Source organism: Phalaenopsis equestris, unplaced genomic scaffold, assembly GCF_001263595.1.
Source record: "Phalaenopsis equestris unplaced genomic scaffold, ASM126359v1 Scaffold000223, whole genome shotgun sequence".
In the NCBI taxonomy this organism is placed as follows: domain Eukaryota; kingdom Viridiplantae; phylum Streptophyta; class Magnoliopsida; order Asparagales; family Orchidaceae; genus Phalaenopsis; species Phalaenopsis equestris.
The window spans coordinates 1,821,052-1,835,112 of NW_018164665.1; the positions used below are offsets into that span (position 1 = coordinate 1,821,052).

The 14,061-nt window shown below is 32.5% G+C and overlaps 1 protein-coding gene across 3 annotated transcripts; it reads left to right on the top strand.

The window, feature by feature from the left end:
* Positions 1-13,795, top strand: LOC110023192 (mitochondrial import inner membrane translocase subunit TIM14-3-like). Of its 3 annotated transcripts, XM_020722473.1 has the most exons (4): positions 1-113; positions 7,466-7,644; positions 12,705-12,890; positions 13,758-13,795. In XM_020722473.1, exons 1-3 carry the CDS (start codon positions 111-113, stop codon positions 12,859-12,861), a joined length of 339 nt encoding a protein of 112 aa, XP_020578132.1. In that variant the 5' UTR covers positions 1-110; the 3' UTR covers positions 12,862-12,890; positions 13,758-13,795. The 3 variants fall into 3 exon arrangements, with proteins under 3 accessions (XP_020578132.1, XP_020578131.1, XP_020578133.1); XM_020722472.1 differs by lacking the exon at positions 13,758-13,795 and having other exon boundaries at positions 12,705-13,117; XM_020722474.1 differs by lacking the exons at positions 1-113; positions 13,758-13,795 and adding an exon at positions 187-293 and having other exon boundaries at positions 12,705-13,118.
* Positions 13,796-14,061: the final 266 nt, after the last annotated feature.

Below are 14,061 nucleotides of genomic sequence, written 5' to 3' on the forward strand. Positions count from 1 at the left end.
AAAATTTGGCCCCTAGGGTTTGGGTCAGTTTGTGCGACGAAATCCCAACCGTTTCAGTGGAGCTTTCCTCCGATGCCCATCATCTCCCGCTTGATAGCTTCCCCATTAGAATGGTAAGCTCGGCGTCGACTTCTCCTCTCGCCGCTATTAATGGATTTTTTTTTTGGCTTAATTCGAAGCTTAGCTTTTCTTTTCTATCTCTCTCTCTCTCTCTGATAAGATTATTACAGATTTTAATTCTGGAGTTTGCGGAAGATTTCATGATGTAGATCAACAAATTTGTACACGTTAGAGTAATGAGAATTTTAGCAATCGTTGGTTATTAATGACTGTTTCTGCTAGTTTATTGTTTTAATTAAAATTCTCTACATTTTATGGCTTATTTTTATTTTCTGCTTTTTTTTTTTTGTGAATTCTATGGTTAATGAGAACTAAGATAGATCCTTTCATCTTCTAATGAAGGGAGCTAAGTGTATGATTATTCCGATTAGTCATTCAATGACCATTGTTTTGATTAGAGAATGATTAAGTGTAGAAAAACCGAAATAAATGTCAAATTGCTAGGAATAATGAAGAATCAGATGAATTTGGACTACTTAGTTTGAGGAGAGAGCAGCATTTCACTGAGGCACTATAGGAAGGAAGCAAATTATGATTCTGGAAGAGTTTTCTTGTAGAACAGACATATCTGGAAGATTTTAATCCTATTTGGTGATGCGGCTTAAAGGTGGGGACGGTGAGGAAGGTTAAACCAGCAACTATTCTCAATTATTTTCTGCTCTTAACATTTTAGATAAAGATTACTGCTTTGAACTTTGAGAGAAAGTTTATGGTCAAATCATGCAAGGAGATTAGGTGGCTGCTGCCTCCTGCCTGAGCCTTTCTTTGCCTTAGTTCATGTCATTTTTCACAATCATTTCTGACTTTGTATAATTTTTTATGCAGCGAGGGGCTCTATTTTCTTTTTTTCTATTTACTCAACGAATCACATTACTATCTAAAATTATAGTAAGAGATTAATTCTTCGAAAGACTTGAGCTGATACATGGAAACATTGAAGTTTGTGATGTAATCTATCATACAAAGGCTAGTTTATGTTTTTAACCGAATCAATGACATTAAAGTTTAAATACATAAGTTGGGTAAAATTTTTTGATACTGAAAGTAGTTTAATTGGATTGGGTAGGTCTATTTTCCTACTATTTTGTGCAATATTATCTGGAGGGTTAGAAGCTCAGTTTTTTTATTGAAAAATCTACCCTTGCTTGTACTTGTTGATGGTTAATTATATGTATCTAGTGGAGCTTGAACTTGGGTAAATATAAATTTGAGCTAGCGATATTTTTTGTGATTCATTATCTTGGCTTGTATTGGAAAAATTTACTTTTTACTTTTAATGCAATATTAAAGCTGCTTAGAAGCTAGATCTTTTGAGTTATGTTTACCCCCAAGTTTGATGATGAAATGAAAATCTAACCTTTCATATTTAAGTTTGAAAAGGAAATGATGACTAGGGATCACATATATGATTTTGTCAAAAATATATGGTGAAAGAATTAATGAGTAATCCAATTTTATTTACCATTGCATATTGCGACAAAAATGCTAGAAAATTAAGTATATATATGCAGTTTTTTTTTCTTCTCTTAAACCATATCATTCATCTATGACGTTTCAACATAATGATTCCTTTTTTATTTTATACAAAATTGATGTAAATTTTGTTTGATAATTCTCTTCATGCAAACAATTTGTTAATTCATTTTATCTAACGTGTTTAAGTTGAACAATCATTTTGGTTTGATTAGATCTTCCGATTTCTGTATGTTAGTTAATCACTTAAACATTTGTTGAAGCTTTTCTTATTTTCATCAGTTGCATTGTTATTCTTACCTTGCATGAATGCATGATATCCATATTTTACTTTGGATTCTACAAGCTTAAGGATGAATTGTGTTAATAGCAACTCATTACAACATTCCTTCTTTGAGTAGAATGTTGAATGAATTTTATTTTAATTTTGACAAACTGTTAACACTGTCATTGTCGGGTTCCAAGTCCCGAATGTGAAAAACGGAGGGTTGTGTTAGGTAGTCGATAATCGGCGTAAAATTTATTAAAAAATCGTGACATGAATCCTTTTGATCTTTGCTAGGACGTCCCCTGGAAACAACGCGCTGTATGACCTGAATACAGTGAAAAGTTTGTAAGGGTCGCTACACCTGCAACCGGGTGTAATGTAAAATAAGTAAGAATTCCCACATTACAAACGAATACGTGTAAAGAAGTTAGTCTATGAAACTAATATTAGGATAGTATATTGGAATATAGGTACTCTCATAAGTAAATTAATGAAATTAGTTGATATTATGATTTATTAAAAAATAAATATCTTATGTAAGTAAGAAACTAAATGAGTTGAGAAAATGCTAAGGAGATTGATAGCTTAGGTTTTAAACTTTGGTATTCAGGTTGGAGTCACACTAGAAATGATGTCGGTGCAATTATAAATAAGAGTTTTGATGAGTGCTAGAGGATTCACTGTGGTAGACTAATAGTTTGTTGTCTTAGCCTTGCACGAAGGTTCAATATACACACAAATAGAATAAAACAACCAGTAGAGATACCTGAAGTTCTTACGTGGAAAATCCAAAAAGGGAAGAACCACGGGGTCTGATCCATATATAAAAATTCACTGTAAGTTATTGATTATAGAGACCCCTTGTCCCACAGACGAGAAACTATTACAAAATCTTCTCAATTATAAAATTAACGTGCAAATGAATTTATTGCAAGGAACGGACATCGATTGACCGCGATCAGCGACAACCGACAGGTGATGGTCAACAGTGGTAGACGACGGTCGACTGTGGTCAGTGGTGGTGGTCGTCGGCGATAGTAGTGATGTTGGATTTAAGCTTATTCTCAAAGCTTCAAGCTCTTTCTCAAGCCTCAGGATCTCCTTTTCCAGGTCTCAAGCTTTCTCCTCCTCTCATGAGAGGGTTGTGACTCTATTTTTAAAGTTTTGGGTGCAATTAATGTAGAGATACGAGCCACTTTGATTGGATGACTCAGAGGACTTTTTTCGATCAAATGACGTTTAATGGACATTTGAGTGCCTTAACGATGTTAGAATTGATCGATCTTGGGCTCGTTGGATTCATATTGTCAAGACGCTCGATTTAATTATAGGCTTGCTAGATTCAACATTCTTTTGACCTTTCAAATATGTCCGAAATGCTTCCGAAAGCAGTATAAAATTTTGATCGAGGCTTGATTTGACTTAAACTTGACCCATTTTGTTATCATTGGTCTATTTCGTCGAGCTGGTCAGTTTAACTATAAGTTTGCTGAAATCGGAGCACTGAATGACTTATAATCAAGGTTTGAAATCTTCTTTTTCAAAATGTTACCTCGAGATTCGTGTCGAATGATACAAATTTGTTGGAGTCGTATGAAGTTTGAAAGATAATATTGTAAAAATTAATAGAATTGGAGATAAAATTATAACCTTTAAGATTGTTGTTGATACTAAGATTTTTAATATTATTAGTTCTTATGCTTCTGAGGTAGGATTAGATATAGGTTCTAAAGAAAAATTTTGGAATGACTTATAAGAATTAATACAAATGATATCTTTTGAAAGAAGAATTTTTAATGAAAAAAATTTAAATGAACATGTTGGTAGAGTAGTAGAAGAATTTAGAAATTTTCATGGTGGTTACGGTTTTTGAGTGATTAATGAAGAATGTATAACAATATTAGATTCTGCTTTAGCGTATGATTTTGTTATCGCTAATAATTTATTTAAGAAAAAAGATGGGCAAGAATGGATCTAATAAAATAAAAATTGATTATTTTTTTATGATAAGAGATTGTCGAGAATGTAAAGATTGTAAGGTCATTCCAAATGAGAATTTAAGTATTCAAAATTGATTATTAGTTCTAGATTTTAAAATGAAGCATTGTAAGATAAAAAATACTTATAATCATTGTCATAAAATTAGAAGAAACATCTAAAAGATAAATAAAATTATTTTTATGAATAAAGTTTAAAATTTTAAATTTAGGACGTTAAAAAAAAAGTAAATTCTATGTGGGATAAAGTAACACACTATTAAACAAGTGATAATATATGTAGTTGGAGAATCAAAATAAAAAGTTTTTATAAATAAAAATAGTTAGTGGTGAAATAATAATGTAGAAGAAAAGGTACAATATAAAATGGTTGTGTTATAAAAATTGGTTTAAATGTAAAAGCTTAGAGAATTGAGACAAGTATAAGGTAGCCTGTAGGGAATCTAAGAGAACAATTTGTGACGCTAAAAATTATGTTTTTAGTGATTTTGATAATATATTAGATATTAAAGCGGGTGAAAAATATATGTGTAAACTAGCCAAACAAAGCGAAAAGAAAAGTAAAGTTTTAACTCAAGTAAAGTAACTAAAGATGAAAATCAAAATGTGTTTTTTCTTAGAAAAAAATATTCAAAATATGTGTGTGAGCTATTTTGATAAACTTTTCAATGAAGTTTCTGAAAATACACTCAAGTTTAGAGATCTTAATATCATTAATAATAATAAAATGCTTTGTTTTTGCCACTTTGTTTTGGCCGCCACATTAGTAAAAAAGAAGTTGAGGAGGTTTTAAAGAAAACTAAATGTGGAAAATCAGTGAGACCTGATGATATCCCAATTGAAGTGTGAAATATTTAGGAGATTTTGAGAGTTTCTTTGCTTACTTTGCACTTTTATATTATTTTAAAAACTAGAAAGATGTCTAAGGAGTGGAGGAAGAATATTTTGGTTTCTATTTTTAAGAATAAAGGGGATGCACAAGAGTGTGCAAATTATAGAGGAATTAACTTGATGTGTCATATTTTAAAATTATAGGAGAGGGTAAATGAACATAAGTTAAGACTTGTACAAAGATTTCTCTTAATCTGTTTGGATTTACGCCGGGCAAGCCTATCATGGAAGCTATACATTTATTAAGAGGTTTGATGGAGAAGTACAAAGGGTATGAGGATTATCTACATGTGATTTTTATTGATGTAGAAAAAGCTTACGGTAAGGTTCCAAGAGAAATCCTTGGAGAGTTCTTAGGGAAGAAATGTGTTGATATGACTTCTATTCAATTCATTAATGATATGTAACTAGAGCTGTTACTTGTGTTCGAACAGAGGATTGACCAAATATTTTTCTATTTCAGCTGGTTTACATCTGGGATCAGCTTTAAGTCCATATCATTTTGCTTTAGTTATGGATGCTCTTATTGGACTTATGGATGCTTAGTTATGGATGCTCTTATTGGACATTTACAGGAGAATGTACCTTGGTGTATGCTTTTCGCTGATGTTAACCTTCTTGTGGATAGGACTAGAGAAAGAGTTCAGCAAAAACTTGAATTATGGAGGCCTACATTGGAGTCTAAAAGCCTTCGTTTGACTAGAACTAAACTGAGTACATGAAATGTAATTTCAGTTTTAGTAGCTCTAGTGACAGAGTTGTAACTATGGGTGGTCAAATCATTAAAAGGTGTGAATGCTTAAAATATCTCAGGTCTATTGTTCAAATTGATGGTGATATTGATGGAGATGTTATGAGTAGAATTCAAGTTGGTTGGTTAAAGTGGAGCAGTGCTTTGGGCCTATTGTGTGATAGGAAAGTGCCGCTTAGACTCAAAGAAAAATTTTATAAGATGGTGGTGAAACTTGCAATGTTCTATGGCACAAAATGTTTGCCTTTAAAAGAGAAGCATAAAACAAAGTTAAGTGTTGCCGAGATGAGAATGCTTAGGCGGATGAATGACATGACACTTACAGAGAAAATGCAATATCAATATATTCGTGATAGGGTTGGTGTTGCTCCGGTGGCGAAAAAATTGGAGAGTCGTCTTAGTTGGTTTGGTCACATTAAACGTCTATCATTTGATGATCAGGTTAGGAGAGTAGATATTTTAAACTCGATAAACCTAGAATGACTTGGGCATCTTGTATAAAAATGATCTTAATTTATTTGAATTAAATGAAAATATGACACTCAATATGACTCGATGGAGAAAAAGGATTCATGTAGCCAACCACACATAGTGAGAAAAAGGCTTGCTGTTGTTGCTGTTGTTGTTGTTGTTTGTTGACAAACCGCTACTCTAATCTCAAACATTCATGCTCATGGTGAAGCAGGAATAACCTTAAGCAAGATGCTTCACTGATTTTATAAACAAGTATGTATGAGAGAGAAACTCATAAGGGCCATTTGAGATCACTTTTGTTTTTTATTATTTATTTTTATTTTTAACTTTATTTTGTTTATGTTTTGATTTGAAACAAAATATATTTGACGTAGTTGATTAGGATATGATTGTTTTTAAGAACATTTGAATTTGTTTTTAGAAAGAAACAAAAAAAATAAGAACATTTAAAAAACACACTAAACAAACTTTTAAAAATAAAAGAAAATACAAAAACAAAAATCAAAAGCAAAGTTGATTCCAAACAAGGTCATAGCTATGCACTTTTTGATTTTGAAGTTGTAAGCCAATATGGCAAGTCAAAAGCAATAAAACGTATGGGATCTCTGATTGTCTTAAAATTGCTATGACCTTCTCAACAATCACAACTACATGGGATTTATGATGTATTGTAGAATGGACTCAATGGTGATTGATCGATGATCAATTTATGGTTTCCTATTGTCTTGTCTAAAATCCAATAATTGATTTCTGTGATGCTGATCCCCATTGGTATCAAACCCAAATTCTCTCGATCATATATTGTGATTGTACAATGCCAAATATTTTGGAGTGTAACCTAAATTCAATGGAGAATATTTTTATGGATTGCACGAATTGCTACAGCTTTGCTGCATTATTTTTCTTTTTTCTTTTTTAGTTACTTTTAGGTGACAGTGTCAGTCTATAGGGGTTTCATTGCAGGAGTTATGTTACATTTTCACTATGACCCGGAAATTATGGCTGCCCATTTTAAATAGGAGCATTTACATACATACCACTCAATTCCTATATATTTAAATATGTAACACCTAAACTTTGCCTTTTACAATTGTACCACTCAAATCTTTCACATCATAGAAAATATCGCCATTTTAACTTTTAAAAGTGAAATACATGTTTTCATGCATAGGTACGATGACATGTACTAAAAAATTGAAATTTAGGTGTTGTACGATGACATGCATAGGAATTGAGTGGTGTCTATGTAGATCTCTATGTAGATCTTCCTTTTAAATATGACCTTTAATTTGTTATAGCGGTCTTGTTTGTAAGGGAATAAGCGATGATTTCAGGGAGGATTGGCTTTTCTATTAGGCCTTCTTTTGGCGCTATCATTTTATATGGATTTTACCACTGGACATCACATTTGAATTCCTAATACCAGAGTAGCAGCATGTGTTGACATCTTATATCCCATTTGATAAGCTTATTGAATTGATTCTCTTTCAGGCAACTCCTCTTCTAGCTGGACTTGCCGTAGCTGCAGCTGCTCTTGCTGGTCGATACGGAGTCCAGGCATGGCATGCATACAAGTCAAAACCAATTGTTCCAAGGATGCGCAAATTTTATGAGGGTGGTTTCCAACCGTCAATGACTAGAAGAGAAGCTGCTCTTATACTTGGGGTCAGGTAAGTGTTCCAATTTATGTGATAGAGCTAAAAATTTTTTTTGAGTGAATCAACAATGAGTTCATGTTTTGGAAACAAGTTTGCATTCCTCCGTTCATTATTCCGTATAATTTTACCTTCATTTTTTTTCATTGTGTGAAGTTGGAGGCATATGGCAATGGTCATTCTTTAGCAGTATTTTGTCAGATGTTTATGTTCAATAGCTTTGTAAATTAAGATTGCTTTTGCGATTCATCAATTTTACTACCTTTTTTTTTCAGTTTTTCCGTAACCCTCATTAATTAAATCTGCCCTAAAAGTTCTATAATGAATATTTGTGTGATTGGGATACTTTTCTCGAAGGTGATGTGATAGATTTAGAGTTCAAAATTGTGTAAGATGCTGACGCAAAGCGCAACAACAAAGCCTTGTCTTGAATCCAATGATATGAAATTTGAGTCATACTCCTGGGACTTGATGAGCAAGGATCCCTTAGGCATTGCAAGTCAGTTTTTCTTAATTGTATGGGCCTTTTGACATATTTTTCTCATTGTATAGGGTATTAAAGAGCCAAATTCGAGCAAGTTTTGATGTAGAACAATATAAAGTTTGTTTGTATAAATGAAGATCATATTTTGTATGGAAGAGAATTAAATAGTGCAATGATATATGATAAAAAATGAAGAATAAATTATAAGAATCAAGTGAAAGCTAAAACACGTTCAAAATCTCAAGCAAATGAAGACAAATATCCACATACAGGAGCCCAAACAAGAGTCCAAGAAAGTGTCCAATTAAGAGCCCATTAATCAAGGCCCATCGTAAGAGCTCTATCAAGAAGAAAATTTGAATTTGTATTTTATTAATATTTCAATTTCAGTTTCTAGAATGTTTGAATTTTCAAATTTGGATGCTTTTATGATTGATCTTAAAAAATAATAAATTCGGAAGGTGGTTATCACATTCCTCCATTAATGACCACTTACCACCCTTCAAACTTTTCTCATTTTATTGACTTTTTATCGTTGTAATCCCTATAAATATGATTGATATGTAATGTTTTTTGATCAGTTGTTGAATTAAATATTTGAGTGAGAGTATTCTTTATTGTTGTTTGTTGCTTGGTAGCTTCAAGTTTTGTCTTTTCTTTGGTGAGATTAGTATTTGTCTTTGCTTTTCTTTTAAGTCGCTCATTAATCTTTCATAACACTTGCTCTAAATTCTTCACCACTCTTTCATCCACGTCCTAAGCTTTTTATAATATCAACAAACCAACAACTAAAGCCTCACAACCAATCCAAATCACTCTTATAGCTCTTGGCCAAGCAAGAGCATATTAATTCATAGTCTTGTTCCCTAACTCTGAACACCATTGTAAACTCATTCAAAGCCACTCATCTACTTCAAATCATAAGTACACATTCTAAGCTAACCACATATAACCATTCCTAGTCATTCACCTAATCTTAAGCTACTCTTTTAAAGAGATACTTCAAATTAACCCAAACTAGCCTAATCCAGAGTAGTCTTGGTTTTTTAGCCACCATTCCCTTCTAAATCTTTTAAAATTCTACAGAAAATTCCACATCACATCTTTAGATTTAATAACAAACATTAAAAGCAAATTTTAGTTCCTTATTTCATCAAATGACCACCCACCTCCATCAAGTTTACTATGTGCTTGTGTTTAGGTAATTTAAATTTCATTTGATCAAATCATCAAAATGTGCTTGTTTTTTAAATTTGTTTGTGAACATCATATCGTCCTTTAAATTCTAGCTGATCATGTTAGAATCCTTCTACTTATCTATCAACAAATTGATAAATTTAAATATATATATATATATATATATATATATTAAAACCCAGAGGATAATATATTAAAAAGAAATAAGGATACATATAAATTGTGTAGAAGTGCCCAAGCATGACACCCTTCCTCCACGATAATTACCACATACAAATGGTTCAATAAAAAGAGAAAATACAGAAAATTACAAGAGACCTAAAGAAAAAAACAAAAAATGCCAAAAAATGTAGTATCAGGTAGCTAGAGAGCGACCCAATTTTGCTTTGCCTCTGCCTCTAGTTCTAAGAAAAGAGCCAACTAATAAATTGGTAAGATGAGTGCCATTGTCAGTAGTAACCAAAGTATCATCCATTAAGTTCCCAAGCTCCTGTAGCGTCTTACCTTGGTCATGATGCTTCAACATAGAAGATGTGATATTAATGCAGGTCTACTTGATATTGTCTCTTGCAACACAAAGTGGAACATTAATCTTTAGTCATGGAAATTAATGCATATTTGCAAAATTTAATGACAAGCTTCTTTTGATATCTAAAATTTTACTTTACTAAGAACAACTAGTGATTTAGATTCTCTATAAGGCTCAAATTCATCCCTAACTATTATTATTATCCTAATCACACTATCTGGTACCCTTAACTTCACTATTCCAAAGTCAGCAAGTCAACTATCTTGCACACTATGTTGTTTTACATATAAAGCTAAACTCTTAGTATATAGCTCTTAAGTGAAAACCAATTTTTTATGAAGATCAATATGGTATGAAAGTCGAGTAAAAAAAAAAATCATTGATCAATTTATTTGATTCTTTCTATGACCAAAGGATTATCACTTAAATCACTATTTGACCGTTTTGTGCTCATAACAGCATTCCTAACTTGATCTTATATTGCTTCTCATTAACTTGCTACTTCTTTAAAGATTGCAATATCTCTTCAGTTGTCTTTTCTTCTTTCAATAGAAACCTGACTACATCCTTATATCTTCCACGAGACTTATTTCTACCAGAATTAGAGTCAGACCCCTTTTCAATAGATCTCCCCCATTGCCATCAATTATTCATATTGTTTTTCATCTTTCGCTCCATTAAACTTAGCAATCATATTTTTAGGAAAAAAGTAGTTTCCTATTATATTTTTAAGCTAATTGTAGCTTTACCATATAACATGGTATCACAAAATTACTTGAATCTGGGCAATTAAGTGCATGTGTAACAATGGCTTAATTATCATCATTAATGATCACAACTATATCCTTCAAATCATTAAAATTGAAACTAAGCTCATTAAAATGTGATTTAATGATCATTGTTTCTTGTATGTATAACAGCTTCTATGCCTATTTATAATGAAGTTTATTGGTGATGGTCATGTATAAGATATCTAACTTGATATACAACCCTTTGATGATTTATTTTGTTCCAAGTTCTTCATTAGCGTCTCTTACACAAAACATGGCAGAATCATGAGAGAAATTTTTTCATCCATCTCTTCATTATCTACTTCATTCATATACTGAGTGTTCTTATTAGTCCGTAGTTGATTAACATATCACATATGAATTTTCTAGAGCCCCAAAACTCCTCGAGCCATCAAACATCGATATCTTATGCTCATCGCCAACATATTTTTCCTTGAGCTCATAGTCAATTGTTTGTAAAACTTACTTATGTTGAAACACTAAATAAAAATTATAAATAAAAACACAATGATTAGCTAAAGTAGAAGAAATCAAAATTGATATTTTTTGGCCAAAATAATTGTTTATGTCCACTGGACAAGCAAAAAGAATCAAACAATTATAGTTAATGTGTAAAAATAAATAGTGCGTTAGGAATTGCTCTTAAATCTAAATCTCACCACAATTAGATGCCCCTGAAATCTATCCCAAGAGGAAAAGAGAAAGCTTTCCAATATATTGTAGAAGTACTAAACTCACACTAGTGTGAGATGGAAGTCATTCCAAAAGATCTCATGTCGGATGTTCCTTGAATAAGTGTCTTCTCTTTCTTTTGCTTCTCATTTTTCATCTTTTTAGCAGTAAATACAAAATTTTAATTTAAAGATTGATATGTTAGTTCACAAATTTTAACCGTGCTTGATTCTTAAATCAAACTAAAAGCTAGTAGCACCAACTTTATTGCATGCACAAAATTTTCGAATGTTCAAAACTAATCTAGATATAAATTAGACACGAAGCGCTGCAGAAAATGAGGAAATATTTTGTTATTGGCCCACTAATCATCTAATTCATATAAAATTAAACTATCTGGTTATTAGTTTTTTTTTTTTTTTTTTTTCCAAAAAAAATGGAGAGGCTATTATACGATCCTCCAGCCACCCCCTAATATGCCTAACAATTCAAGTATCACATCCTTAAGGCCAGCTGTGTCAGAGGGTTTTTTGAACCCCCAACCCGAGGGGTCTTATACCGTGGAAGCCAACCAACAGGCCGAGGTACGCGACACTTGGTTATTAGGGTAATTATATAATTAATTCATCTTCTTACGTGGCATTTTCACTTGTTATTTTATCATTAATGAGTGTGTTAACAAAATTTTTTATCATCACAACAGACTTGAGAGCATCATTTATGAAATATTCTTTTATCATATTTAGTGGAGAAGTTTGTTTTCTCTATTTTTCTTTCCGCCTCCATTCCCATCATCCTTCTACGTAAGCTTTGCATCAAAATGCCATGACGGATGATGGAGACAACCTAACTCATGATGGCGATCTGAACTGCGGCATTTTGCATGAAGCTCAAGTTGCACTTGAATATAATTCTTGGAAGTGCTTTGTTGCTATTTATGGCAACCATGCTAACCACTTTGGCAACCTTATCAATCATGGTTGACACTGCTGCGAAGAATTGGGATTTGTGGCATCTTCGTTGTTTCAATCCTTCATCTTTAGCATAACTTCCTAGACTTTATTGTATGGGATACCATGATTGATGTGCACCTCTCTCTAATTTTGAGCCCGATGGCGAGTCTTTCTTGATGTAAACTCCACACCCATTTCCGCCCACAAGATGAAACATCAAGTGATTTTCGAGTTAAGATTGATGTGCTTTCGATAGGCATCTACGCATTGAAGACCATTTGCATCCAGATTTGGTGATGGAGATATTTTCGATTATATGGACATTGCTTTGATTGTGGAAGTCAAATATCTCATGCACCAATTGAAGTGCGGAACAAAAACAAAAACAAAAAATAAAATTGATCTCATCATTTTTGGTTTTCTTATTGTTTTCTTTTTTATTTTGGCAGGGAAAGTACTCCTCCAGACAAGATTAGAGAAGCTCACAGGAAGGTGATGGTTGCAAACCATCCGGATGCAGGGGGAAGCCATTACCTTGCTTCCAAGATCAATGAGGCAAAAGATGTTTTGCTCGGAAAGTCAAAGGGTGGTGGATCTGCATTCTGATTTATGTTTATAACCCTGCCCTGCGCCTGGTAACAATCCTATAATTTGTTTTATAACCTCTTTTCTGTATTTATTTATTGATATAGCACCCTCTCTTTTATATATTAGTCTGGTATGGCTGTAGTCAGCTGATCAGTTTTTGTTACTGTTCTCAAATGAGCATTTTTGGAATGAAATGCTGTATTTTACATTCAGACCACCCAAAAACTTGCTATTTATGAATCAAGCACTCTCTTTCGTCCATTTTTTAAATTTTCACTCGCATGTCAGAATTCGTGGTAAAACCCAAGTTCATGTTTTTCATTTTTATCCAATTCTCAGTAGTTTGATCATGGCACGAGTAAATACATCAGTTCAGGAGTTCAAAAAAATCACGTGCGGTTAAGTCTGTGAATATCAATGTTTTGGATAATCTGTATGTAATTATTCAATGTATTTTTTATTTTGAAGCTCTACATACGTGCCACTCAATCAATATGTATTTTATATATCTGGCACTCTAAACTTCATTTTTAACATACGTGACGCCTTATCTATGCATGAAAATGTATATTTCATATTCTAAAAGTTGAAATGGTGGTATTTTTGGTGTGCTATGAAAGGTTTGTGTGGTATAATTGTAATGGGTGGTAAAATTTAGGTGTCAGATATGTAAATACACATGAATTGGGTGGTGTGCATGTAAATCCCCATTTTTATCTTTTAAATGGGAGAATTAGGAGTTTGATGAAAATGAAAATTGAGGGCTGTTGTTTTGTATGCCTGGAATGGAGGTATGAGGGTGTTGTGTGTAAATAGTTAAAATTTGAGTGGTTATTATGTAATTATTATTGTTTTTTTTTTTAAATAGCTTAAGATTACTGAAATTAAAAGAGGCGCCGTTTTGCGTTTTGTAGGGCTGTCAAGACGGATCGTTGTTCGCGAACAGTTCATGTTGGGGTTATCATGAAGCTCGTGTTCGATTCGTTCGCTAAGTTAATGAGCCAAACACAAATAGTTTTTTTGCCCTCGACATGTAAATGAACCAAACAAGAACAAAGTTTTATTAGTTCGTGTTCGATTCATTTTGGTTTGAAATAATTATATATATGTATGTATGTATGTATGTATGTATGTATGTATGTATGTATGTATGTATGTAATGTATGTATGTAGTATGTATGTATGTATGTATGTATGTATGTGCATGCATGCATGTAT